The sequence below is a fragment of the Lolium rigidum genome, chromosome 6 (genome assembly GCF_022539505.1).
Source record: "Lolium rigidum isolate FL_2022 chromosome 6, APGP_CSIRO_Lrig_0.1, whole genome shotgun sequence".
NCBI classification, from domain to species: domain Eukaryota; kingdom Viridiplantae; phylum Streptophyta; class Magnoliopsida; order Poales; family Poaceae; genus Lolium; species Lolium rigidum.
The window spans coordinates 132,404,222-132,431,186 of NC_061513.1; the positions used below are offsets into that span (position 1 = coordinate 132,404,222).

Here is a 26,965-nt window from a genome sequence, read left to right on the forward strand (position 1 = left end):
CGCCTCACTACGACGAGCGGTTTCCAGCCAGATTGTATCTTCCTGTCCCCTCTCCAAATTAGGATGGTACATACTACCTCTGGACTTAAAAAATTGACGCGCCCACCAGCCAAAAACATGCATGCACATACCTCCCTTCGCGTCGATTAAATCCGATCGGAGGGAGTAGTACCCTAGCACCGGTTAGTCTTAGAGAGTGCCTCATTTAAAAGTAGAAATAAAATAATTTCGACATCCTCACATTCTAAAAGTAGAAAGTTCTAATCCCACACTTTCCTCTTTTCCGCGTGAGCTAAATACATTCGGGTCCAGAACTTGTCTTCCATGTGCTAACTAGTCCCACATCTTTAAAAATGTGAAACCGCCGTCCCAAATCTTGTCATGCGGATTGTTATTGGTCAAGATTAGCTGTAGAGCCTACACGTGTGGCAAGAGGCACCCACCAGCTTCTGTAATCTTGCAGATAACCCCCTGTGCGGCTGTGCAACAGGATCATGATTCCCAATCCTAGTGACGACGCGGGCGGGTGTAGTTTTCCTGCAGTGACGGCGCAGGCGGGGGCTTCCTCGTCGCTGGAAGCGTGGCCTCAGGTGTCATCGGCGGTGGAAGCGGTTCGGATGACGGTGAGAGCTGGAAGGAGACGGGGACTGCGACTACATGGAAGTCGACGGGAACTACGACTGCGAAATCAAAGGTCTGGTCGACATTCTCTGTAGCTGATGAAAATTTTGACATGTTGATTCAAGCTTGCTCAATTTTGCTGATCCAGTTCACTAATACTGCTGCAAATTTGCAGAGCAATGATGTTGATGCAAGCTAAAACTAAATGCTACAAAATGGATTCAACCTGACATTGCATAGATAGCATGCAAGAACTGAGCCATTATAGATAGTATAGTACTGAAATTAAATGCTACAACATAGATTCAACCTGACATTATATAGATCGCAAATTATTTAAAGAGGAGAACTATCTAAATACTGGAACAACCTCACAGTATAGTATTTAGTTCAAACTCACATTACAGTTTAAACTTGACCAGGAACAACCTCCACAATACTGGAACTTAATTACATCAAGAAATATGCATTATTCAAAGGGGAGAACTATCTAAATTTCTTCAGTAGCCTCAGCATTCAAATCTAGTACCACTCTTCGGTTGCCTTGTTGTTCATGTGGTTCAGCTGCTTTGCTCTTCTTCCCTTTTCCCCTGCCTCTGTTAGACTTCTCCTCTGGGGCTTGCCCATTTGTAGCAGTCCTTCCTCTTGCTATTCCCCTAGAAGCTTCTGTTTGTGGCTCTTCCTCCCGTATTGTTGGTGTAGTTGCAGTAGACCTTTCTCTTCCTCTTCCTCTTCCTCTTCCTCTTCCTCTTCCCCTTGTTGTTGTTGTAGTTATCCTAACTCTAGCCCGTGGTATGCTCTCTCTAGCATCATCCACAAATGCACTTTGTGGTAGAGGGCCATGATACCTGCTCATTGGCACATTTTCTTGTGCATGCAAACATTATGATAATGAGTGGTTAGTAAGATAATATGAGCACTTAGGATTGAATAAAATCATGGACCTAATTGGTAAATAAGTAGCAAACTTCCTGCTCAAGGTTGTAAACCAGGCTGTTCAACTGATGTAAAGGATCCAAAGTTGGATTTCGTGGTTGTACATGTAAATGCTGCACATGTAGAAATAATATAAACTGTAAGAAAATGAGATAATGTTCTAGTTCATGGTGTCAATAATACATGTAGTAAAATAATGTTCTAACCTGCATGTAATCCATCTCAGCAGCTTCCACTTGTACATGTTCTGGTTGTTGCTGTTCTAGTTGGCTCTCCACATATTTGGCATGGCCCTTTTTATTGTGATTAGCTGCCCCACAAATGGAGCAGTGAATTGTTACCCCAGACTTGGTAAATCTCTTGACACCATTTATGATTTTCTCCTCTGGTGCCTTTCTTCTATTTTTTTAGGCCTCTATGCCTGAGACTTGTGAGGACCACGGTTGAAATTCTTGGTAGTAAGAAGGGCTCGGTTGCAAAATTAATGAGCCAGCATGTCACGCTTCGGACTATTAACAGCCGACTGTCAAGGTATAACAAAATCTGGGACGGTGGTTTCACATTTTTAAAGATGTGGGACTAGTTAGCACTTGGAAGACAAGTTTTGTGACCCCTGGTGTATTTAGCTCTTTCCGCATGGCATGGCCCGTTGCAAATCAGCGACTTATCATTTTGCGCGTCCGTCCCAAGTTTCTGACAAGGAAAAAGATATGAGATTCGATTGTGTAAAAATAAATACATCACGTGGTCGCACATTCACGCAAAAAAAACATATGTCATCTATTTCTTTTCTACCTCAAGTTCAGAACAAGTATTGGCATGTAAACAAATTGGAATTTAACTAGACAAAAGTACATCCCAGAAAATTTAGTAGTGTTTTTAATTCCAATCGACAATGTAAAAAAACAGTAGTGGATGTAGAAAAAAAATTACATCCAACAAAATATGGGGGAACCTATTATTATTACATACATCCAGATCAGGGAAAATGCTATTTCAACATCATGGATGTAAATAAAAGTCGAAAAGTACATCCAGCTCCAAAAAATGCGACCAGAAACGAAAGAAACCTAATTTTGTTACATCCTTCGATGTTTCTGGATATAGAACTAGGGAGGCAGGGGAATAAGAGTGGATCCATGGAATAGAGGGCCTCAGAGCGCGGCGGGGGCAAGGCCCTCCCCGGCGACGCGCTACGGAGGCGGGGCCTTCAACACGCGCTGGATGTGGGCCTCCGCCGCACCGCCCTTAGCCTCGAGAGCGCGGGGGACGTGCTTCAACCTCGCCTCACACCCCCGAGCCGCCACCAACTCCATGGCCGCCACCTGATACGTCCAAAACGTATCTACTTTCCCGAACACTTTTGTTGTTGTGTTTTCCTCTAATTTGTGTACTTTTTTAATACAATTAACACAGATTAACACAATTTTCAGCAGAATTGCTCTGGTGTCTCGTTTTTGTGCAGAAATCCAACTTTCAGGAAAATCCCCGGAAATTATCGCAAAGTCCCTATTTTACCCGAAGACTCACGGAGCCAGAAGACGAGACGGAGAAGAGCCACGGGGGGCCCACACCATGCCTAGGCGCGGGCCACCCCCTGGCCGCGCCTAGGGGTGGTGTGGCCGCCTCGGGCACCTCCACGACCCCTCCTACTAGCTATATAAGCCTCAGACCTAAAAACAGAGGGAGGTTCGACGTTTTTCTAGAAAGAGTTTCGCTGCTCCGCCGCCACCGAAAACCCCAATTCGGGAACCAGAAAATCCGTTCTGGCACCCTGCCGGGACAGGGAATTGGAGGAGATAAACTGCATCATCATCACCGACGCCTCTCCATCAACCATCCATGATTCTCACATCCATGTGTGAGTAATTCCCCCATTGCAGGTTGTAGGAGATGTTAGGGATTGGATGAGATCATTCATGTAGTAGCTATAAGATTGTTAGGGGCATGGTGCCTAGTATTCGTTATTAGTACTTTTAACATTGTTGCAACTTGTTATGCTTAATGCTTGTCACTTTGGGCCCGAGTGTCATGATCTCAGATCTGAACATGTTATTAATTCATGAGGATAATTATTGTTTTTTATCTTACTGCAAGTTATGTACACATATCATTGTCCGGAACCCGAGGCCCCAAAGTGACAGCAATTGGCCGGGATAACGTGTGTTCACGGAGTGTTCATGATTTGCTCCGGTGCTCTATTAAAAGGAGTACCTTAATTACTCCCTTCAGGACCCGCTGCAAACGGGATGGTAGGACAAAAGATGTGGTGCAAGTTTCTTCTTGCGAGCACGTATGAACACATGCCTATGGTTACTTAGTACTTGGATGCTTTTATCATTGTTACCTGCAAATGCCCATGTCTTGATTATTATATGAATTATCTTACGCATGCAGCGCCCGTTCATCCATCCCTATGCCTACAATATTTTAATTATGTTGTCTACTGCAATCACTGCTGCTATTTTTATTTCATTACTGATGTTACTTCACTACTGCTACTGCTATAAAATTGTTACTACTGATAAACTGTTGCAAACAAGTCTATTTCCAGGTGTAGCTGAACTGACAACTCATGTATTAAGACTTATAAATATACTTTGGCTTCCCTTGTGTCGAATCAATAGATTTGGGTTTTACTTCCCTCGAAAATTGTTACGATCCCGTATACTTGTAGGTCATCACCGCCCGTTTGCCATGGGAGCGCGAGCGCCTCCCCAACCACCATAACCGTCGCCCGTCAACACCAGAGCGTGGTCGTTGTTCGATCCGCGCCACTAGAGCCTCTCTTTTCTCCTCCGGCGGCGCCATGATCCTCTTGATGGGAGCTGGTCGTGGACGAGTACGTGGGGGGGGGAGATAAGAAACGATTGGATGAGCTTGTGGGGAAGATACAGATGGAAACAAGGATTCTGGAAAGGAGGATCCCGTGTATCCTTAATATCCCCCGAATGAACCGCACGATGGACATCTAATGGTGAGGAGATGGGAGCACTCCAGAAGACACCACGGTGCCCTGGCACCTAATAGAAATTGGGTCCAAATTAATTGGCGCATCCTAATTTGGGGTACTTCCTACATCCCACCCCACTTATCGAAAATTTATCTAAATTCGAATGTAGTGACTAGATACATTCAAATTTAGATAAACTTCTAACATGTTTGGTGGGACGGAGGGAGTGTTTTATTTTGGGCAGTGCTCGGAGTTTCTTCGGACCTGGGTCACGATCCTAAATCCCGCTTTTACTATAATAATGTATTAAAGTAGAAAAAATGTTTTGTTTGCAGCAAAATTTATTCCCACCTACAATCTCACTTTTATTTCCATAATAACCCTAGTATAGCAAAACTAATCCGACTCTAGCAAAAAAAAAAGGTTAACCATAAGATACAGAAACTTCACCGGAGATCTCACCGCTGGAGATCTCGTTGGAGACCATATAGAAAAAACATTGTGATATTGTAGCAAAGAAAAATTCTACTATTATAGCAACGCTGACCTCATAAAAGATCTCATTGGAGACCTGAGCGGAAATCTTGTAGAAAGATGTTTAAAAAATCAGCCAGCGATACTGATTTATCGGCCGATTTATCGTGAATCGGGTGCTAACCGATAAGATTTTGGCATATCGGTTGATTTATCATCGACACCAATATTGCTTCCAGTTTTCAATTTGATAGCCGATATTTCACCCGATTTTCAGTCCGAAAGCCAATATTGCGCCCGATTTTAAGAGAAATTTCACCGAAATTCAATCTTGCGGTCGATATTTTCCTCCTATAGTCTTGTAGAAATGTGCATTAGCTCAAATTTTCCATTTATATTGATTCAAATGCAAGGAATCAAGGTAATACATCTTTTCAATGCTCCAATATTATTTTTACATAGTATGTCATAGAATAGAAAATTTAGTGCCAAAAAATTAGGATTTACAAAAAAATAAGCCGATAAATGACCGACCGATAAAATCGATTAATCGGCTGATAAACGATTAATCTCCATTTTGAAGTCGCTCGATAAGTTAACGATTAATGTTTTCTTGAACATTGAAGTAATTTATACTAGTGTAGCAAAAGTGAAGAACAAATGTAGCAAAGCCTAATTTCCCGGGAAACCAGCCTGAGTAGTTGTAGCAAAAAAATTAAAATATTGTATTAAAACCGCATAACAAATATATCAAAACATTTTTCGCTGAAGACATGGTGGCCACGACGTTGTCGGCGCCGTTCTCCTTCTTGACAGCAACATCGAGTTTTATTCCCTTCCTACCTGACCTACCTATCTCAGGTGAAAACCCAAAGATTCGGTTTGGACAGTGGCGGCGCTCTGGCACTGTTCCCTCGTTTCACTATTTCTTTTATAGGATGCTATATAATGCTATATTGCTATGGCTGGCTTCTCTATTTTTTTTTTTCTGTCGCCTGAGGCCTGAGCTAGGAGCATGCACCATCCAGGCATCCACGAAATAATCTGGTAGACTATAGAGTACACGAACATATTAATCTCATGGCAACACCCATATAATCGTATTCATGTTGTACGTACAGAAGCATGCGGTGGTCTGGCTGGAAAGATGATCGGCAACTCTAATGGCCTAACCGAAATGGTCCTACTCGTGAGTCCTAGCAGACAGCTTACTTTGGTTTCTTCGGGGGAAAGAAAGCTAGGTAGGAGGTAGTACGTGACTAGAAGGTGGGAGGTGCTAGCTGATTATCTGACAGCCTCGTTAATTATCTGAAGCTTCTCTTGCTAGTTCCCCCTTTTTATACCAAAGTCAATGCCACGGCTCGCCCTTGGGTCGTCGCCTCACCGGGACGCCGGGTTGATTTCTTAGAGATCGATATAGGAATTGAACTTCCTTCACAAAATAAAAAGGAATTGAGCTCCGATGGAAAGATCGAACGACAGAACTGAGGAACAGAGGAAGGGTGGCTACTCCCTTTCAGCCAGCGGACTTGAATGTGAGGCGCTGGCGTCCAGTAGTTGGCGGGACACAACACATCGTCAAGAAGAAGTAGAAGCGCGGGAGTTGGTGGATCAAATGAGCAAGTATGGCCCGATGAATTGATCCACCAGATTTTATTATACCCTTGTTGCTAGCTGATGTAACTCGATGGTTTCAGATAAACAAAGATGTTTACGTTGTTCAAGAACACTTTCAATGTAGGTTAAACGAGATCGACCGACACCGACCGTCCATGCTACCACTTTTTTAAACACACTAATGAACTAGTGAGTACTTCTTTTTCATAGAACATGACACCAGCGCAAACAAAGGTGGCCCTGGTACTCTTGTCAAGAAGAATTTGCCCCTGGGGAAGACAAATGGGTTACTAGACTACTGCACCGACCTCTCACCTCACGTCTAGCCTCCACCAGACCTTAGACGTGGTATCGATGAAAGGCCACACCTATTTCTACTAAATATTGTTGATGTCCTGTCAATAACTGTTGAAGAAGGGCACGCAAAATGTTTCAACATGGACTACCAAGTGACGACAGCTTCCGGTGTCGCCTATATGACATGTACTAGGGTACTTAAAGTGGCGGAGGCATTTCATGAACCCTCAAATTAGAATTAGTTCCCAATCAGGCTCACTACCACGTGCTAGATAGATGTAAAAAAACATTTCGCTAGTAGTTTGGTTCTCTGCGTGGAAGTTGTTGGGCTTTTGTAGGTTGTATGGGCTTGGTTCTTGGTTAGAGCTGCATTTTTTTAAGTGAGATGTGATTTGGCCCATGAAAATATTTGGGCCTTTGTTGCATGTGGGCCTCACTTGGAGGGATGAGTATTAAGTGAGGCTAAATTTGTATCTCAAAAAAATAGTGAGGCTAAATTTAACTCAAAAAAAATTAAGTGAGGCTAAATGTCAGACTCACAACCCACAAATTCCATTAAGTTGTTAGCTCGACATTCGGTTGCCTCTCGTGCATACTAATAGACGTTGACATGGTGATATGTGTATTTTACATTCATCTTTCATAAGTTCAACATTGATATTTATATTTTCCGTCCCTATAATTTTTAACTAATAGCTAACTAATTGCATGCAAAATTCCATCTTTTGGTATGTTGTTGTAGGTTTAATGTCATTGGGGAGAAAATGATTAATAGCCATCAAATACTTCACAAATGGAGCATTTTCATAGGTGGAAAGCAACCCCAGGTAGACGCAAGACATGCGGTGGAAAGAATGACCACCATCACACAATGCACTGAGGAGACGAGGATAGAAATAACCGCGATGGTGGAGGCGGGGAGATAATTCCCGAAGTTCCTTCCTTTGAGAGAAGTACGTCTTCTTTGGAGAGGTATGGCAGCACAAAGCCCACCAAGCGCCATAAAAATCTCACCTTATTCAGTTCATGTTCTCGCACAATGCAAGGTGCCAAGATCAATTAAGCGGTGCCCTTGAAGGCGGTGACAAAAAGCGTAGGGAAATCCCCACAACATAATTGAAGGCTACCAACACAACCACAAAGCTTTACACCCACCAAGATTGAGCTTCATGGATCACCTCTTCCGACTAGAGTGCTCAAACTCCCAAGAGTAACAAGGGAGAGATTCAAATACTTTTGGTGAGCCTGTAGATCTAGGTCTTCTCACCCCAAAGCCTAGAGGGCCATGAATTTTTGTTGGCTTGGATGCAGATCTAGTGATATGGAGCTCAGCTTTAATCGAAGAGAGGGAGAGGGTGGAAAGAAGCAACCTCCACTTCAGAAAGAAGGGGGCATTTTATAATTCCCCCAATTTTCTAGCCGTTGGGCACTTTCGGGGGATCAAAATATCTAGGAAACTTCCTCCATATCTTTAGTTGTTGGGACGATTAACACGTTTCTATCCCCAAAGGCCACAATAAACTTGATAAACATCATTGCAATAGGACTTTAATTGCAAAGCAAAAAAAAAAACCACTTGTATTAGGAGAGGCTTTGCTTCTTCTTGGGCTTGTTGGTTTCATCATCGTGTTTCTTCTGAGCCTTGTTTCTCCTAGGCCTTGTTCCACTTCCTTGCAAACTTTCACATGAATTTTGCAGGACTTTACTTTTCAGGTGTCGAACACGGATGAAGCACATGCAAGAGAATTTTGTTGTTTGTTTTGCCAATTTATTGTCAGACAAAAAAATTTCACAGTGCATCGCCTCTTAGTGTATTATCGTAGGTAGCTATGCATGTCAAGGGGCAACTACCACAATGCATTGTTTGTTAGTGGTGTATCTAAGTTTTTAAAAAATGACTTTGGGCTGGAATTGTGCTGGTAATGTATTTTGCCTATGATCGTGTGCAAGTGTCATACTACCCCCATTTTCAATAAAGAAGTTTTTTTTGGAAAATTCAAACTATATAAAGTTTGACCAAGTTCTTATAATAAACTATGTACAATACAAAATCAATATTGTTAGATACACGAGGAAGTATAACTACATTTCATGATACCACGCTAAGAGACTAGCATTAGAGAAGGCCCTCTCTATAAGAACTGATAATTATTGTTGATGATTAATGATAGATCGGAGAACTTGCGTTTACAGCACGCTGTGCTTACAACTGTTAGATCTAGGGGCCGCTCCTTTCCCTCGGGTCGCTCCCCCATGAGCGACTCCAGGGCAAAAAAAACCCTAACCCCCCGTCCCTCCACCTCCACCCTCCCCTCGCTGCCGCCGCCGGGCAAAGCCCGGGCGGTGCCGGCGGCGGTGGCTCTTCCTCTACCCGGCGCAGGTCCTCCCCAGGCGGGGCTGGCGGTCAGGCGGCGGTGCACGGTGGATCTCACCCTCGGTGGCGGTGCTGCGTGGCGGCTGGCTGCGGAGGCGGCGGGCGATGCGCGGTGTGGCAGGTTCGTCTCGCGTCGGCGCAGGAGCGGCGGGGTGTTGCAGTGCAGTGGCGGCGGCCGGGTTCCACCGGCCCAGATCTGGGCCCTGCGGGGCCCTTCTGGGCTTGGTCGGGCCAGGCTGCTCCCGCTGGCGACGTCACCTGGAGCGGATGCGGTAGCACGGGGAGGAGCAGGACGGCAGCGACGGCGGCGGCCTACGTGCAGCAACGTGGAGGCGGGGACTTTACGGGCCCAGCCTGGGCTCGGCCGGGCCTGAGGGGCCTGGTGTGTCCTTGCCACCGCGTCCGGTCGGCACCCGCTGGCGGCGGTGGAGGACGCCCTCCAGGTGGCTATGCTGTTGCTGCCATCCGGATCCAAACCGTCTACCTCCATTGGCTCTCAGGCCACGCGATGGACCTGGTGACACCGGCAGAGCTCGCGGATGTCGGGGCAGCGGCCCCGGAAGGTGGACTGCACGGGCGGCTCGGCGGCGGGCAACGTGGCAGTGGTGATGGCCGTCTCTTCGGGCCACGAGGGTGGCGAGGGGTGGGCGTCGGGAGCTCCTGGTGCTGGCCACACCTTGGTGTGATCAGTGCCCAGATCGCGCGGTAGAAGCTCGGCTCGGGGGTGGCTGGTAGGCTTAGGGACCAGTTGCGGTGAGGGTTGTTCCGGGCGAAAGCCCAGCGCTTCGGCGCCATCGACGGCGACGCTTGCGGGTGTCGTGACCCTCTTGGGGGCGTCGATGTGGCTATCCTCTCCTCATTTGGGCTCCGGGTGAAAATCCTAGACCATTGTGGTCTTGGCAACGGCGACGGCAGTGGCGTCGTTACCTTCTTGGGGGCGTTGTCGTGGAGCCCGGGTCTCCTTAGTCTCGTTTCATCTTTGGTGGCAAGCTCGGTGCTTCTTAGTTTTCTAGTTTATCTTTGATCTGCTTGTAAGAGGAATTCCTCATCACTTTATATGGTTTGGCCATTTGGCTTTATTTATAAAGCGGGGCGAAAGCCTATTTCGAGGAGGTGCTTACAACTGTTATTACGAATGCAAACTCTTACAACCAGACACGAGAGAGAAATACAACGCAGGAGTACCATATATATTCTTCATTTCTTATACATAACACATTAACACAGATCGACAGACGATGAAACTAGAAAAGATAAGTGTGCTTCCCCCCTAGGGTTGCTTCTCCCCAATCCAGAATGGAATCACTAGTAAAACAAGGTGCTACGAGACCGGTTCTGCTCGATGCAAATATGCAACTCCCGTAATCCGCCGGCGCCACGGGGTCCCAAAAAAACGAAGGACAGTTCGCCACATTCGTAGGAAAGGCCCCTGAGCGGCGGCGGAAACAAGCGAGAGATGCAGCAACGCATCGGCTAGCAGCCGGCCAACGTACACAACAAACACAAATGATCATACGCGCGTGAACGTAGCTAGGGTAGAGACGGCTTTAGGAGTAGGAGATTTATCAGTCGCGGTAGCGCACGAGCAGGGCGACGCAGCGACAGATGATGCGGAGCCTCGTCTTGTGCTCCCGCACCACCCTGCCCAGGCCTCGGCCTCCCGCCGCCGCCGCCGCGCGCTTCGTCCCGTGGCTCATGACGGCCATCTCCATCTCCGGCTCCTCGTCTGATCTGCCGCAACGGCGAAAAACTGGTGTGCTTGATGCGTAACCCGAACTGGAGCTGTTGGATGATCCTAGGCTAAGGTCAAAACAGGAGTGGCGGATGCCGGGGTGCCAATGCCAAACCCTTTGGGCTCCGGCGCCCTTTATACTGCACTGCACGCGCAAGGAACTGGGAAGTTCAATGTACCTGTCGCGCTGCGTAGCTGTAGGTACGGCGTACGTGGGGTTTGACCGCGGTAGCAGCTCGCATAGAGTAATCCCGTGCAGATACATCAATCCCCTTTTCTCCTCACACCGTCCGTCCGGCCGGCCGGATCCATCCCCCCAACTGGATAGTCCGATCTTTATCGTTCTCCGCACTCGAGGCGGCTCGACCGACGTCGACCGCGCGTCGCCGGATTAATTACTGTACGTATATCTTTGTTTGATCGCGTTGCATTCTGGCCGACTTGTGTATCCCCCCGGATCAGATGGCCGCACGGTATGCATGGCGCGCCGGCCTTCGCCGCCGTGTTACTTGGTCGTCCCCGCCACGCCAGATCCTTGTATCGCGGGCTACCGGCTTTTCTTCGCACATTTGCAAAGAGCAAATACTTCCTGTCTGCTTGGGGTACCTTGACTGAGGAGCAAGAATCTTTCTTTCACTCCATCGCACGCTAGCTAGACAACCATCCATCCCAGGGCTGTATATCATCAGCTGGAATACATTGCTCATTTTCCCTGTGAAAAGTTGTGACGCGTCGTGCTAGCTTCGGGGTTGATCCATCCGGTCCCGACTTTTCGGACACCGATTTGTTCAGGTACGGGGTATTTGGACAGCTGATGAAGCCAGCCGGCTTTTGCTTGGCTGGCGTCTGCGGTTTAACTTAGATAGGAGTAGTTGATCAAGCACCGGGCCGGGTTTACTCCTCCACGCGACACATCTGCTATCTTGGCGCACAATTCAGTTGACTGAAAAACCTTGGATGCCACAAATGTTAACGTTGGCAGAACAATGGCACATGTAGGTGGTGTTGTTGGTCACAGAAAAGCTAGCTTAATCTCAGTGCAATCAGAGCGATCAAACAGAACCTACGTACCCAAACTCCTCAGCGCCAAAACCTCGTTTAAACTTGACAGCAGAGGGAGAGACAAATACACAGTTACATTCCTTTTCTTCTTCTTCTTAGAACCCACAGTAACAACGATCTCCTCTGAGTTTTCAATTTGGTAGTATTTGATATGCCTGATATTCTGATACGAATGCGGTCGATGCTATTTCTAGTCAGGTGGTGTCCCAGGCATTATCCACCACGAGTGGTCACAAAATTGTGAATCTCGTTCCCTTTCTTTAATCAAAAGATGTGTAATGCATGGAGCTTGAGCTGATACCATTAAGCAAAACGCAATCCACTGTGATATACACATGTCTGCACAACTCGATACAAATCACAACACAATGAGATCATTAATGACTGCAACTTAGCATTGGGACCATTCTTTAAGGGAATCTTACGATCTCAACTCACCATGATCTCTAGAATTCAGAACAGATTCTAAGATATGTACCCACTTGCCCAGGGCTAGACAGACAGAAACCAACTGGTGTCAAACAAGTAGGAATGTTTAGCAGCCATACACTTGTCTAATCAAATCACAGACGGAGATACTCTATCTCCATAGAATCAGAACGGTTCACGAGGCACTATGGTCCACAGATTTCTCAGCCGCTATTCCCTAGATCCTGCGTCAAAGTTCGTGCAGTTACGTACGTTGGCAAGTGCTACTGCCATGTGCACTTGCGCTTGATTCTGGAGTGGCAGCTGCCGACTTCACAGAAAGGGCTTTTCATTACAGTATCGAAAATTCGAAAATGGAGTATGTTGTTGCAAGCTACAGCTAGGCAAGGTAGCTGTGATTTGGCAGGTTGGGGCTTCTCCTCTATATAAAGCACACAAAACTCTGTGGGAGTAAGCACACTAAACATAAGCACCTGACAACTCAATTACTGATCTCTTTTTTCAGATCAGAAACCCCTTAATTGCTCAACCAGGATGAAGAAGCCAAGCTGCGAAGGCAAGCCCAGAGGAGGCCTTGGCAGAATGATGAGAGAGCACAAGGCAAGGCTCTACATCATCCGGCGATGCATCGTCATGCTTCTTTGTCACCACGACTGATCAGTGATCAGTGCGCTTTGTTTGAGTAAACAGACCCCAGTTTTGTTCTGGTCTCTGTTTCAGAATTAAAAGAGTGTAGGTCTTACAATCCTTCGATGTGTATACTTTTTTTTGGAAAATGGAGGGAATGTGCCCAGTCTTTGATGTGTATACCGAGATCTTTCATAGGTTTCAGTTTTTTTGTGTGAGAAATGCTGATATTCTTGTTGCGCATTTGATATATTATAATGAATTTTCTAGACATTATTCTAGTGGTGCTCACTTTTACCTTTTTTTTGCGAATGGTGCTCACTTTTACTTGCACACTGGATGAGTGGATGCTATTGAGTCACATGTGTATCTAACTGAACATAATAGTTGCCGAGGCTTCTAACTGGATGAGTGGATGCTATTGAGTCACATCTTCGAATTATGTTATTTAAGTCTTGACAATATCTTCCTGTCTTGTCTGAGAAAAAAAATCTGCTGTTGTTTTCATTCCTGAAAAATATAGGGGTGTTGTCTTCAGGAGGATAGATGATATTGATCATTATATACTTAAATGGGATAAAGGAATATGAGAAATAAACGAGATGAGTGTGTGCTCTTTTTCTTAATGAGTGCCAAATACAAGGTTTTGCCACAAAAATCTGGAATATTTCATGACAAAGAGTGCAGAGCATACAATGCAGATATTTGCTACGGAGATATGGTATGTAACAGAACCCTTAAGTGGTGGATATGTCGGTTATTTAGTTGTCACCGAGGCTTCATCTTTGTCTTCGATGAGATCTAGGAGTCCTACTCCGGTGCTCCCCCCTAACACAAGTTAAAAGGTTATATTCTTTTTTTTTGTTTTCCAACCTTAGGCCCGCTGACCCATATCCAGCCCATGTTTGTCCGTCTATATACATACGGTATTTCCGTTCCTGATTTGGTGGGGTGACGTACGCGGAGACGTCTACGACCATTTTTTATATGTCCTGCCTATTCGGTACACGCACGTCATCGTAGTAGTACACTATACTTACATAAAATAATCGTACAAGATAACGCGGGCCATACGGGCCTCTAGAGGGTCGTACGTACATATCAGATTTTTAAATTTTACGATCATATCCCCGCTTACGAAGGGGTATTAGAAGATCTCAACCATTATTGTCTATGACACAGCCTGAAATTTGCCAAGGGGGGAGCACCGGAGTAGAAGTGGAGATCTAGGCTCCTCACAACGTTAGTTCATTAAATTAGCTTTTGTAGAACTTATTCCTATTAGTAAGATGAAATACTACTATTAGTCGTTGAAATATTTTTCACCTTGATCTTGTCCCTAAACTTCAATACCACATAAACTTTGCCCGTCAACTATTGAAGTTACTCTAGTTGTTAACCAGTTGTAAAAATTGCTAAACGTCAAGGTTTTATTAATTTAAAGTCGGGCACCTTGTGCCTTTTATCTAAAAAATAGTTACTTTGTTCTTTTTTTAAAAAAAATGGAGGTTGTTCCGAGCCTCTGCATCAAAAGCACACAACATTTTTTTATATCATTCAATAGAGCCTTACAAAAAAAACAAAGATCAACCTAAAACCACCTCACTAGCTGCATATGTCGCAATACTTGCAAGCTTGATGAAGGGGGTAGCCATGTCGGAGCCATGTGCCCTGACATGGATCAACACATTAACCTTGTGAGCCTATCATCGACGCCACCATGGCCCCATACACTATATTTCATTTTGTTGCTTAGAATTCCATGGTGGTGGCGTTTACACAGGATGTAATCAATTTAGCATACTCAGCAAACTAATTTGTAAGACGTCACTGCATGCGAAGAGGAGCATATGCTTCTGATTTTTGAAATGCGTTTTAAATGCATCTTGAAATGTTAAAAAAATTCAACAAAAAATGCCGCATGTGCATCTTAATGTTCTATATGCTCCCAAATTTGTTTTCACAAAACACCGAATTGTTTTGTGTCATATGTAAAAAGACAAAATCTGGTGCTAAAAACAGCTCTTCACGAGACATTTCTTTATCTTTTTACACATGAGACCGAAAAAGTCGAATTTCCAGATACTTGGCGTGCACACAATTCTTAAGGTTTTATTTGAGTTTTTTGACATTTTAAAATGTGTTTTCCCGTGATAGGAGCATATACACATGGGATCGACCAAAAGTGCATTTCCGAAAGTAAGATAATTTTAGAAGAAACAAATCAAGGATATTGGGCAACGAGAATTCTTTAACTCTTGAAAACAGAAAATTTAGAAACGAAAGGCAGTTAAAGAACAATTAACATCAGGATTTTATATCATCAGGTGGAATACATTGCTCATTTTCCTTCAAAAAAAACATTGCTCATTTTTCTGTGAAAAGTTGTGACGCATCGTGCTAGTTTGTGGTTGATCCATACATTTCCAACTTTTCGGAGGCTGAATTTAGCAGGTACGTGGTATGTGGGCAGTTGATGAGGCCGGCCGGCTAGCTTGGCTGGCGTCTGCTGTTTAACTTAGTACTTGATCAAGCATCGGGCAGGGTTTACTCGTCCACGCGACACATTTACTATCTTGGCGCACAAAAAGTTGACTGAAAAACCTTGGACGCCACAAATGTTAACGTTGGCAGAACAAAGGCACATCAAGGGCACATATACGTGTTGTTGGTCAAAGAAAAGCTAGCTTAATCCTGATGCGATCAAAATGTCAAACATAACCTGCCCAAACTCGTCAGCGCCAGAGACTCGTTTAAACTTGACATTTAACCAATAGGCATAGTACACTTTTTTTTTTGTCTTGGAGAGACCCAATTTTCAATATTTGATATGCCTGATGAGAGAATGCGATGCTATTTCTAGTCAGGTGGCCGGATACTCGCAGGCATCATCCACCAGACCACCACAAGTGGTCACAACATTTGGAATCTCTTCCTTTTCTTTAAACGCAAAATGTGAAATGCATGGAGCTTGAGCTGATTGCATTAATTAAGCAAAACGCAATCCACTGTGATATACACATGTCTGCAAAACTCAGTACAAATCAGAACATGATGAGATCATTAATGAGTGCAACTTAGCATTGAGACCAGTCTTTAAGGGAATTTTAACATCGCAATTCATCAGGATCTCTAGGATTGAGAACAGAAACGAAGATATGTATGCTCAGGGCTAGACAGAAAGAAACCATTTGATGTCAAACAAGTAGGAATGTTAGCAGCCCCATACACTTGTGTAATCAAATCACACAGGGGGATATCTGTATCTCCATAGAATCAGAACGGTTCACGAGGCACTATGGTCCACAGATTTCTCAGCCGCTATTCCCTAGATCCTGCGTCAAAGTTCGCACAGTTAGGTACGTTGGCAAGTGCTGCTGCCATGTGCACTTGTGCTTGATTGTGGAGTGGCAGCTGCCGACTTCACAGAAAGGGCTTTTCATTACGGTATCAAAATGGAATATGTTGTTGCAAGCTACAGGTAGGTAAGGTCGGCTTATCCACGAAGGGGTTGTTTCCCTGCAAGAGATAGTCCACGAGACTAAAGCCAAGAAACTTGGGGAAGTTTTCTTGAAGCTTGACTTCGAAAAGGCCTATGATAGGGTCAACTGGTGCTTCCTCCGCGAGGTTCTAACCCACAAAGGATTTGACCCCGGCTGGATCCATCGGGCGATGAGTCTGGTCAAGGGAGGCCAAACGGCTATCACCATCAACGGAGAAGTTGGCAACTTCTTCCGTAACGGACGGGGAGTCCGCCAGGGAGGCCCCCCCTCTCGCCCTTACTCTTTGACTATGTCGTCGAAGCTCTAGCGGCCATTCTTGACTAAGCTAAGGAGGCGGGACACAATCACGGGGTCATCCCACACATTATCCCAGGGGGGGTAACGCACCTACAATACGCCGATGACACGATCATCATGGTGCAGACGGACGATCTAGACATTGCCAACCTCAAGTTTCTCTTGCTCTGCTTCGAGAGCATGTCTGGCCTCCGTATTAACTTCCACAAAAGTGAGGTCATGGTTCTGGGGACTACGGACTTCGAGAGCCAGCGTATTGCCAATATGCTGAACTGTAAACGGGGTTCCTTTCCCTTTACCTACCTTGGTCTCCCGATTAGTGACCGGGTGCTCTCTGCTCGGGACTGGCAACCCCTTACCGCCAAGGTGGAAAAGCGTGCGGACCCCTGGATGGGTAAGTTTATGTCCTCCGCCGCTAGACTCACGCTTATCAACGCTTGTCTTTCTAGCCTTCCTATGCATGCTATGGGTGTCTGTCTCTTGGGCAAAGGGATCCATAAGCAGTTTGATAGACACCGTTCCCGCTTCTACTGGAACGCTAACGGGAGTCGCAACAAATACCACAGGGTGCGGTGGTCGGCCATGTGTAAGCCGAAGATCTTGGGGGGTCTAGGCATCATTGACACGAACCTCATGAACACTTGTCTCATGGCCAGATGGGTTTGGAGACTCTACGGGGGTGAGAATGGTCTTTGGGCGGACATTATACGCGGGAAATACCTCCACGACAGAGATATCTGGGTCGACCCCCCTAGCCCAGGCTCTCAATTCTGGAAAGCTCTCCAAAAGATCAAGTCGTTGTTACGCTTGGGGGCGAAACACCGTGTCGGAAATGGGTCCTCAACCCATTTCTGGCTGGATTGGTGGGTGGGATCTGGTAAGCTACAAGATCGCTTCCCCAACCTTTTGCCATTCCGGAGGCTCGGGAGGCCTCCGTGGCTAGCCTCTGGACCGACACAGGCTGGTCCATCCCCTTTTGACGGGTGTTGGGACTTATAGAAAGAGTGGAGTGGGTCAACCTTATGCGGGAAATTGAAACCCTTCGGCCGGCGGCTACCCCTGACTGCATGACATGGGTCCTTGAACCCTCGGGGAGGTTCACAGTCCGCTCGCTATACCGCAAACTCTGTGATGGTAACCCCTCCAAGTTCTTTGGTGCCATCTGGCATCTTGCGATCCCCTCTCGGATCCGCATTTTTCTTTGGCAACTGGCGCGGAAACGCCTTCCGACTAATGCCAATATTCGGCAACGTCGAGGCCCCTCCACACGGGTAGATGTGCCCTTTGTGGAGAGCTTGAGGACACTAACCACATCTTCTTTGAGTGTGGGCTGGCCAAATTCTTGTGGAGCGCAGTTAGGGAACTGCTATCCTGTTCGTGGAATCCCTCTTGCTTTGCGGATGTTTGTAGAACCTTACAAAACCAATCTACAAAGATGAAGCGTGTCCTGGGGATCTGCTGTGCAGCCCTTTGTTGGACTTTGTGGAATTTGAGGAACAAGTTCACAATAGAGGGGATCTTCCCTTCCCAGCCGGCTGATTGCCTCTACAAATTGTCTATGTACCTCCAGGTGTGGAAACCAGTGGCTAGAAGGACGGACCGGGAAGACATCCAGAGGGCGATTGTGAAGATCCGGACCCTTCATGCGGCGACACGGGATGTTGTGGAGGACATGCTGGTTTGAGTCTCCTTCTTCGCCGACATGTGTGTGTTCCTAGTTTTTCTTCCAGACTTGATGTGTGTTCCCAGCCTTCGTTTTGCTGGCGGTCTGTGTGAGACTCTTGGTGTGTGCCCAGCCTTCGAGCTGCGGGTTGTGTGAGACTCTTGGTGTGTGCCCAGCCTTCGAGCTGCGGGCTGTGTATCGATGTGTTGTGGTGCCGTTGTGAACCTTGTTGGCCGTGGGGCTTTATTAATTTAAAGCCAGGCTCTGCTCGAGCCTTCTGTCTAAGGTAAGGTAGCTGTGATTTGGCAGTTTGGGGGTTGTTCCCTATATAAAGCACACCAAACTCTGTGGGAATAAGCACACTAAAGAGAAGCACCTGACAACTCCATTAGTCGTCTCTTTTTTCTGATCATAAACCCCTTAATTGTTCAACGAGGATGAAGAAGCTAAGCTGCCAGGGCAAGCCCAGAGGAGGCATTGGCAGAATGATGAGAGAGCACAAGTCCAGGCTCTACATCATCCGGCGATGCATCGTCATGCTTCTTTGTCACCACGACTGATTATTGATCAGTGCGCTTTGTTCGAGCAAACGGACCCCAGTTTTGTTCTGATCTCCGTTTCAGAATTCAGAGAGTGTAGGTCTTGACAATTCTTTGATGTGTATTCAGTTTTTTAGAAAAAAATAGAGGGAACGTGCCCGCTCTTTGATGTGTATAGTGAGATCTTTGATATGTTTTAGCATTCTTGTTTATTTGTGAGAAATGCTGACACTCTTGTTGTGCAATTGAATTATAATGAATTATCTGGATATTACTCAAGTGGTACTCACTTTTTCTTGCACATTGGATGTGTGAATGCAATTGATTTTTTTGAGGCAAATCAGTGGGTATTATTATAATTTTCAAAAAGTTATATGATACAAAGGGTTGTTGCTAGAGGATAGCAACAAGAAACTATCTAAAATACCATAGGCCTAAAAAAGAGGGAAAAGAAAACAGATCTACCAGATTATCTTTTTCGATAAAGAGCATGTATTAATATCGCGAAGATACCAATTACACCCAGTCTCTGCAACAATATCATGAGATCCATAACTTGAAACAGCAACACTGACACCACCAAGACAACACCTGAAACTCAGCCTCTTCATAAGCGACGCCTCCAAGAAGGAAACAGTGCATAAACCAGATTATCTAAATCTCTCAACCCAATTTTTGAGCCATGCATAAGACTTCCTAGAAGCCTTATGAACAAGAAAAGCCAGCTCTTCCTTGAATCTTTTCATGCATCTATAAAGATTGGGGGTGCTGCCCTTGAAAATAAAATCATTTCTGGTCATCCAAACAGCCCATGCAGTCAACATAATCAATTCCATCTTGAATATCTTTGTACGGAGATGAGACAGAGCAGTGCAAATAAATGATCCGGGGGCAAAATTCTATTTTTATTCTATTATAGTTGCAAGGTTAAAAAAATATTGGATTATATCTTAAATATCTTTGCAACTCAGAACAACCCATTCTATAGGTTGCGATATTGATTGAAGAACAAAAGGAATCAAGCACAGTACAATCAACTTTTAATGTACCTTCCAAGAAAAAAAGTAAGATAAAAATTGTATGTATCCAAGTGTCAAAGATCTTGATATACCTTTCAAAACCAATCTCAAAGAGCAGTTCCAAAGTAAGATAAAAATTGTATGTACTCTCTCTAGCCGTGTGATATTACTTGACAACATATTTAGGCCGCACTGTATGATGATTTTCCTGCAAAACATACGAATAGAAAATATTTGAAATCAATTATCATCCTTGATTGCGAGACAGAGACAGGTACACTCTGCTATGATATCTACTATGATATCTAGTAAGTATTTATTCTAATTTAAAATGTGTTGTTCTAATTGCATAAGCTGCTGCCGAACTTCAATAGGATTTACTGGAAGAAGCAGCATGGAGCATGAAACCAGATAATTAGTATGGCTGGTCTATGGTGAGGAAGTATTGCCGTTGTAATGGCTTGTCTGACATTGACACCAGAGTATTCACCTATATGTAATGGATTTTTTGGCCAAATAGATCTTCGGTTATTTTCTAGTGGTAGCTACATCAGCAAAACACTTTCCTTACCCAATAAATGTCCCAGTTCAAAGTAGTAACTGATTGGCCATTTTCTTCCAAAGAGGTGGGTGGGGTATCTCAGACTCAGAGTGTAATCCAGGGTCACTTGGTGAAGAGGTGTAATCAACAAATCATAATTGTTCATGCTCATAGAAGCATATGCCATAAAATGCTGCTATGTCCATTAATTCACGTGATAATGTACTTCACAGTAAACTGCAGGAGCCTATCAGTTTGCCAAGTTATTGTTTCCATATACCATATAGTGGACACTACTTCTGGTATCCAGGTTTATTTTCTGCAAATAAGATGGAAAGAGCACATAAAAGTATAAACAACAGTTGCCTAAAATTCCATGTAGTTGAACGGTGTCACCTTCAAGCGCTATGTATTATCACCTCCTTCTCTGTCGCTGCAGCCTAACAGCGAGCTAGGAGCGCCACCAAGAAGAGGAAGACTAGCGAGTAGAACATATGGTCAAAGTCAGGCTGCTAGGGCCAGGTTGAGGATCCACCTCCACGGGAGTATGTCAAGGCAGTCTCATCCTACCTGCAAGTGCAATTGGAGAATTGTAATACATGCATGAAATTATATAATCCACTACCTCCTGATCCATTCATAGCAATATCAGCACTATCGTGATTCACAACTAACCGTACCCAGGGAGGTTGGATAGGACTGACAACACCTGCTTGGTCATGTGCCTCAACATTCGCAACGCTGCACCCTTCTTCTTCACCGCCATCTTCCCTTCTCGCTATTATGTTGCGGAGAGTCCACCCGCACGCCGGTGTCGGTATACTTGTGCGACTACTCCGGAGGCCAGCATCGCTCGGGAGAAAAGTGAGACAGCGATACTCTGGTCGGCCAGCGGCAACGACAGTCACTGTTGGAGATATGCCCAAGAGGCAATAATAAAATGGTTATTATAATATATCTTTGTGTTTATGATAATGTTTGCATACCATGCTAAAATTGTATTAACCGAAACATTGATACATGTGTGTTATGTAAACAACAAGGAGTCCCTAGTAAGCCTCTTGTATAACTAGCTTGTTCATTAATAGATGATCATGGTTTCGTGATCATGAATATTGGATGTTATTAATAACAAGGTTATGTCATTGAGTGAATGATATAATGGACACACACCCAAATAAGCGTAGCATAAGATCACGTCATTAAGTTCAACTTGCTATTTGCTTTCGATACATAGTTACCTAGTCCTTCGACCATGAGATCATGTAAATCACTTATACCGGAAGGGTACTTTGATTACATCAAACGCCACTGCGTAAATGGGTGGTTATAAAGGTGGGATTAAGTATTCGGAAAGTATGAGTTGAGGCATATGGATCAAGAGTGGGATTTGTCCATCCCGATGACGGATAGATATACTCTGGGCCCTCTCGGTGGAATGTCGTCTGATTAGTTTGCAAGCATATGAATGGTTCATAAGGTATGACATACCACGGTACGAGTAAATAGTACTTGTCGGAGACGAGGTTGAAAAGGTATAGAGATACCGATGATCAAACCTCGGACAAGTAAAATATCGCGTGACAAAAGGAATCGGTATCGTATGTAAATGGTTCAATCGATCACTAAGTCATCGTTGAATATGTGGGAGCCATTATGGATCTCCATATCCCGCTATTGGTTATTTTTCGGAGAGAAGTCTCAACCATGTCTGCATAGTTCACGAACCGTAGGGTGACACACTTAAGGTTTGATGTCGTTTTAGTAGATATGGAATATGGAATGGAGTTCGAAGTTTTGTTCGGAGTCTCGGATTGGATCCAGGACATCACGAGGAGGTCCGGAATGGTCCGGAGAATAAAATTCATATATAGGAAGTCACTTTCCAACTTTGGGAATGGTCCATTTATGGAAGGTGGTTTCTAGAATTATCCGGAATAAATCACTATGCAAGGAGGAGTCCCGGAGGGACTCCACCAACCCTAACCAGCCAACCAAGTGGGAGGGTGGAGTCCATGGTGGACTCCACCTCCTTGGCCGGCCAAGCAAGGGGGGAAGGGGAGAGTCCCTGTCCCTCTACGTTTCGTCCATATGGCAGTTTTTGAATTGGGGTCTTATTCGAAGACTTTGGGCAAACCCTAGGGATTCCACCTATATAAAGAGGAGGAGAGGGGAGCTGGCCGGCCACTTCAACCACAAGTTGGCCGCACCCCTCAAGGCTGCCCAAGCAAGCGTCCCCTTGATACGTCTCAAACGTATCTATAATTTCTTATGTTCCATGCTAGTTTTATGACAATACTCACATGTTTTATATACACTTTACATCATTTTGATGCATTTTCCGGTACTAACCTATTAACAAGATGCCGAAGCGCCAGCTCTCGTTTTCTCGCTGTTTTTGGTTTCGAAATCCTACACAGAAATATTCTCGGAATTGGACCAAACAAAAGCCCATGGTCTTATTTTCCACGGAGCCTTCCGAACACCGAAGAGGAGACGAAGAGAGGCCACGAGGCGGCCACACCATAGGGGCGCGGCCCCACCCCCGGCCGCGCCGCCATATGGGGTGGGCCCCTCGAGCGTCCCCCCGACTCTGCCCCTTCGCCTATATAATCCTTCCGTCGCGAAAACCCTAGTACCGAGAGCCACGATACAAGAAAAGTTCCAGAGACGCCGCCGCCGTCAACCCTACCTCGGGGGGTTCTGAAGATCGCCTCCGGCACCCTTCCGGAGAGGGGAATCATCACCGGAGGGCTCTACATCACCATGCCCGCCTCCGGACTGATGCGTGAGTAGTTCATCCTTGGACTATGGGTCCATAGCAGTAGCTAGATGGTTGTATTCTCCTCTTGTGCTATCATGTTTAGATCTTGTGAGCTGCCTATCATGATCAAGATCATCTATTTGTAATGCTACATGTTGTGTTTGTTGGGATCCGATGAATATGGAATACTATGTCAAGTTGATTATCGATCTATCATATATGTGTTGTTTATGATCTTGCATGGTCTCCGTTGCTAGTAGAGGCTCTGGCCAAGTTGATACTTGTGACTCCAAGAGGGAGTATTTATGCTCGATAGTGGGTTCATGCCTCCATTGAATCTGGGACAGTGACAAAAAGTTCTAAGGTTGTGGATGTGCTGTTGCCACTAAGAATAAAACATCAATGCTTTGTCTAAGGATATTTGTATTGTTTACATTACGCACGCATACTTAATGCAATTGTCTGTTGTTTGCAACTTAATACTGGAAGGGGTGCGGATGCTAACCCGAAGGTGGACTTTTTAGGCATAGATGCATGCTGGATAGCGGTCTATGTTCTTTGTCGTAACGCCCTAAGTAAATCTCATAGTAGTCATCATGATATGTATGTGCATTGTTATGCCCTCTCTATTTGTCAATTGCCCAACCGTAATTTGTTCACCCAACATGTTATTTATCTTATTGGAGAGACACCACTAGTGAACTGTGGACCCCGGTCCATTCTTTTACATCCGAAATACAACCTATCGCAATCATTGTTCTCTCGTTGTTCTTTGCAAGCAAACATCATTCTCCACACCATACGTTTAATCCTTTGTTTACAGCAAGCCGGTGAGATTGACAACCTCACTGTTAAGTTGGGGCAAAGTATTTTGATTGTGTTGTGCAGGTTCCACGTTGGCGTCGGAATCCCTGGTGTTGTGCCGCACTACACTCCTTCACCAACAACCTTCACGTGGCCTTCATCTCCTACAGGTTCGATAACCTTGGTTTCTTACCGAGGGAAAACTTGCTGTTGTACGCATCACACCTTCCTCTTGGGGTTCCCAACGGACGTGTGCTTCACGCGCCATCAAGCATATTTTCTGGCGCCGTTGCCGGGGAGATCAAGACACGCTGCAAGGGGAGTCTCTCACATCCAATCTCTTTACTTTGTTTATTGTCTTGCTTTATTTTGTTTTCTGTTTTGTTTGCTTTCTTTATATCAAAAACACACAAAAATTAGTTACTTGTTTTACTTTATTTCATTCGGTTTGCTTTATTACTGTTAAAATGAATACTCCTGAGAACATTAAGTTGTGTGACTTCACTAGTTAGGCTTAATGGAAAACAACAAAAAAATTAGAGATCTTTATGAACTTTATATTGAATTAGGACATGATGTGTTTGAAGAGAAAATTAAAAAACCCATGAAACTTTGTTTGCAAAATAGTTGTAGCAATGTTTTTAGCATGAATTCTTTGAACACTATTATTTTTAATGCTATGGAAAAGTCTAAGCTTGGGGAAGCTGGTTGTGATATTTTTAGTCCCCCAAGCATGGAGGAGAAAATTTACTTTGATGATACTTTACCTCCTATATATGATGATTACAATGATGACTATCATATTTTCAGTCCACCTACTATTGAGGAGAAAATTAATTATGATTACAATATGCCTCCTATATATGATGATTATGGTGATGAGAATAATAATGATAGCTATCTTATTGAATTTGCTCCCACTACAATTAATAGTAATGACTATGCTTATGTGGAGAGTAATAATTTTATTCTTGTAGCTCATGATAAGAATGTTTCATGTGATAGTTATATTGTTGAGTTTTTTCATGATGCTACTGAAAATCTTTATGAGAGAGGACAATATGGTTGTAGGGATTTTCATGTTACTAAAACACCTCTCTTTTTGCTTAAAATCTTGAAGTTGCGCTTGTCTTGTTTTCCTATGCTTATTGCATTATGCTTACATGACTTGTTTATTTACAAGATTCCTTTTCATAGGAAGTGGGTTAGACTTAAAAGTATTTCTTATTTGCTTTTGATGCTCTCTTTTGCTTCAACTCTTATTTCTTGCGAGAGCATCATTAAAATTATTGAGCCCATCTTAATGGCTATAAAGAAAGCACTTCTTGAGAGATAACCCATGTTTTTATTTTGCTACTGTTTTGTTGTGTCTTGGAAGTTGTTACTACTGTAGCAACCTCTCCTTATCATGTTTATTTCTTTTTTGTACCAAGTTAAGTCTTTGATAGAAAAGTTGATACTAGATTTGGATTCCTGCGCAGAAACAGATTTTTAGCTGTCACGAATTTGAGTTCATCTCTCTGTAGGGAACTCGTAAAATCCTGAAAAAATTCATGCGTGATCCTCAGATATGTACGCAACTTTCGTTCAACTGGAGCTTTTCCATCTGAGCCTGTTAAGTGCCTCGAAAAAATTCATCTTTACGGACTGTTCTGTTTTGATAGATTCTGCCTTTTATTTCGCATTGCCTCTTTTACTGTGTTGAGTGGATTTCTTTGTTCCATTAACTTTCAGTAGTCTTGGGTAATGTCTAGAAGTGTTGGAAATGATTGTGTCCTTGCTGAACATGTGAAGTTTTGATTATGCACTAACCCTCTAATGAGATTGTTTTGAGTCTGGTGTGAAGGAAGTTTTCAAGGATCAAGAGAGGAGGATGATATAATATGATCAAGAAAAGTGAAAAGTCTAAGCTTGGGGATGCCCCCGTGGTTCATCCCTGCATATTTCAAGAAGACTCAAGCATCTAAACTTGGGGATGCCCAAGGCATCCCCTTCTTCATCAACAACTTATCAGGTCGTCTCTAGTGAACCTATATTTTTATTCCGTCACATCTTATGTGCTTTACTTGGAGCGTCTGTGTGCTTTTATTTTTGTTTATGTTTGAATAAAATCGGATCCTAGCAATCATTGTGTGGGAGAAAGACATGCTCCGCTTTTTTATATTGAACACTGGTGTTCTTAGTTTTACTTTTAATGTTCATGGCGAAAGTTGAAAGCCGCTTCATTTATTGCTGTTTGGTTGGAAACAGAAAATGCTTCATGTGGTAATTGGTATATTGTCTTGAATAATTTGATACTTGGCAATTATTTTGAGCTCTCAAGTAGATCATGTTTAAGCTCTTGCATCATGTGGTTTAAACATATTAGTGGAGAACTACCGTAGAGCTTGTTGAAATTTGGTTTGCATGATTGATCTCTTTAAAGTCTAGATATTTTTTGGTAAAAGTGTTTGAGCAACAAGGAAGACAGTGTAGAGTCTTATAATGCTTGCAATATGTTCTTATGTAAGTTTTGCTGTACCGGTTTATACTTGTATTTGCTTCAAACAACCTTGCTAGCCAAAGCCTTGTACTGAGAGGGAATACTTCTCGTGCATCCAAAACCTTGAGCCAAAACTTATGCCATTTGTGTCCACCATAACTACCCTACCGTGTGGTATTTTTCTGCACATTCCAAAGTAAATTGCTTGCGTGCTACCTTTAAAAATTCATT

The 26,965-nt window shown here is 44.3% G+C and overlaps 2 protein-coding genes across 2 annotated transcripts; both read left to right on the plus strand.

Annotated features, from left to right (window-relative positions):
• Positions 1–4,366: 4,366 nt before the first annotated feature.
• LOC124659260 (small polypeptide DEVIL 4-like) lies at positions 4,367–13,152 on the plus strand. The gene is made up of 2 exons (XM_047197183.1): positions 4,367–4,403; positions 13,064–13,152. Exons 1-2 carry the CDS (start codon positions 4,367–4,369, stop codon positions 13,150–13,152), a joined length of 126 nt encoding a protein of 41 aa, XP_047053139.1.
• Positions 13,153–19,022: 5,870 nt separating this feature from the next.
• LOC124659852 (small polypeptide DEVIL 5-like) lies at positions 19,023–19,145 on the plus strand. The gene has a single exon (XM_047197676.1). It carries the CDS (start codon positions 19,023–19,025, stop codon positions 19,143–19,145), a length of 123 nt encoding a protein of 40 aa, XP_047053632.1.
• Positions 19,146–26,965: the final 7,820 nt, after the last annotated feature.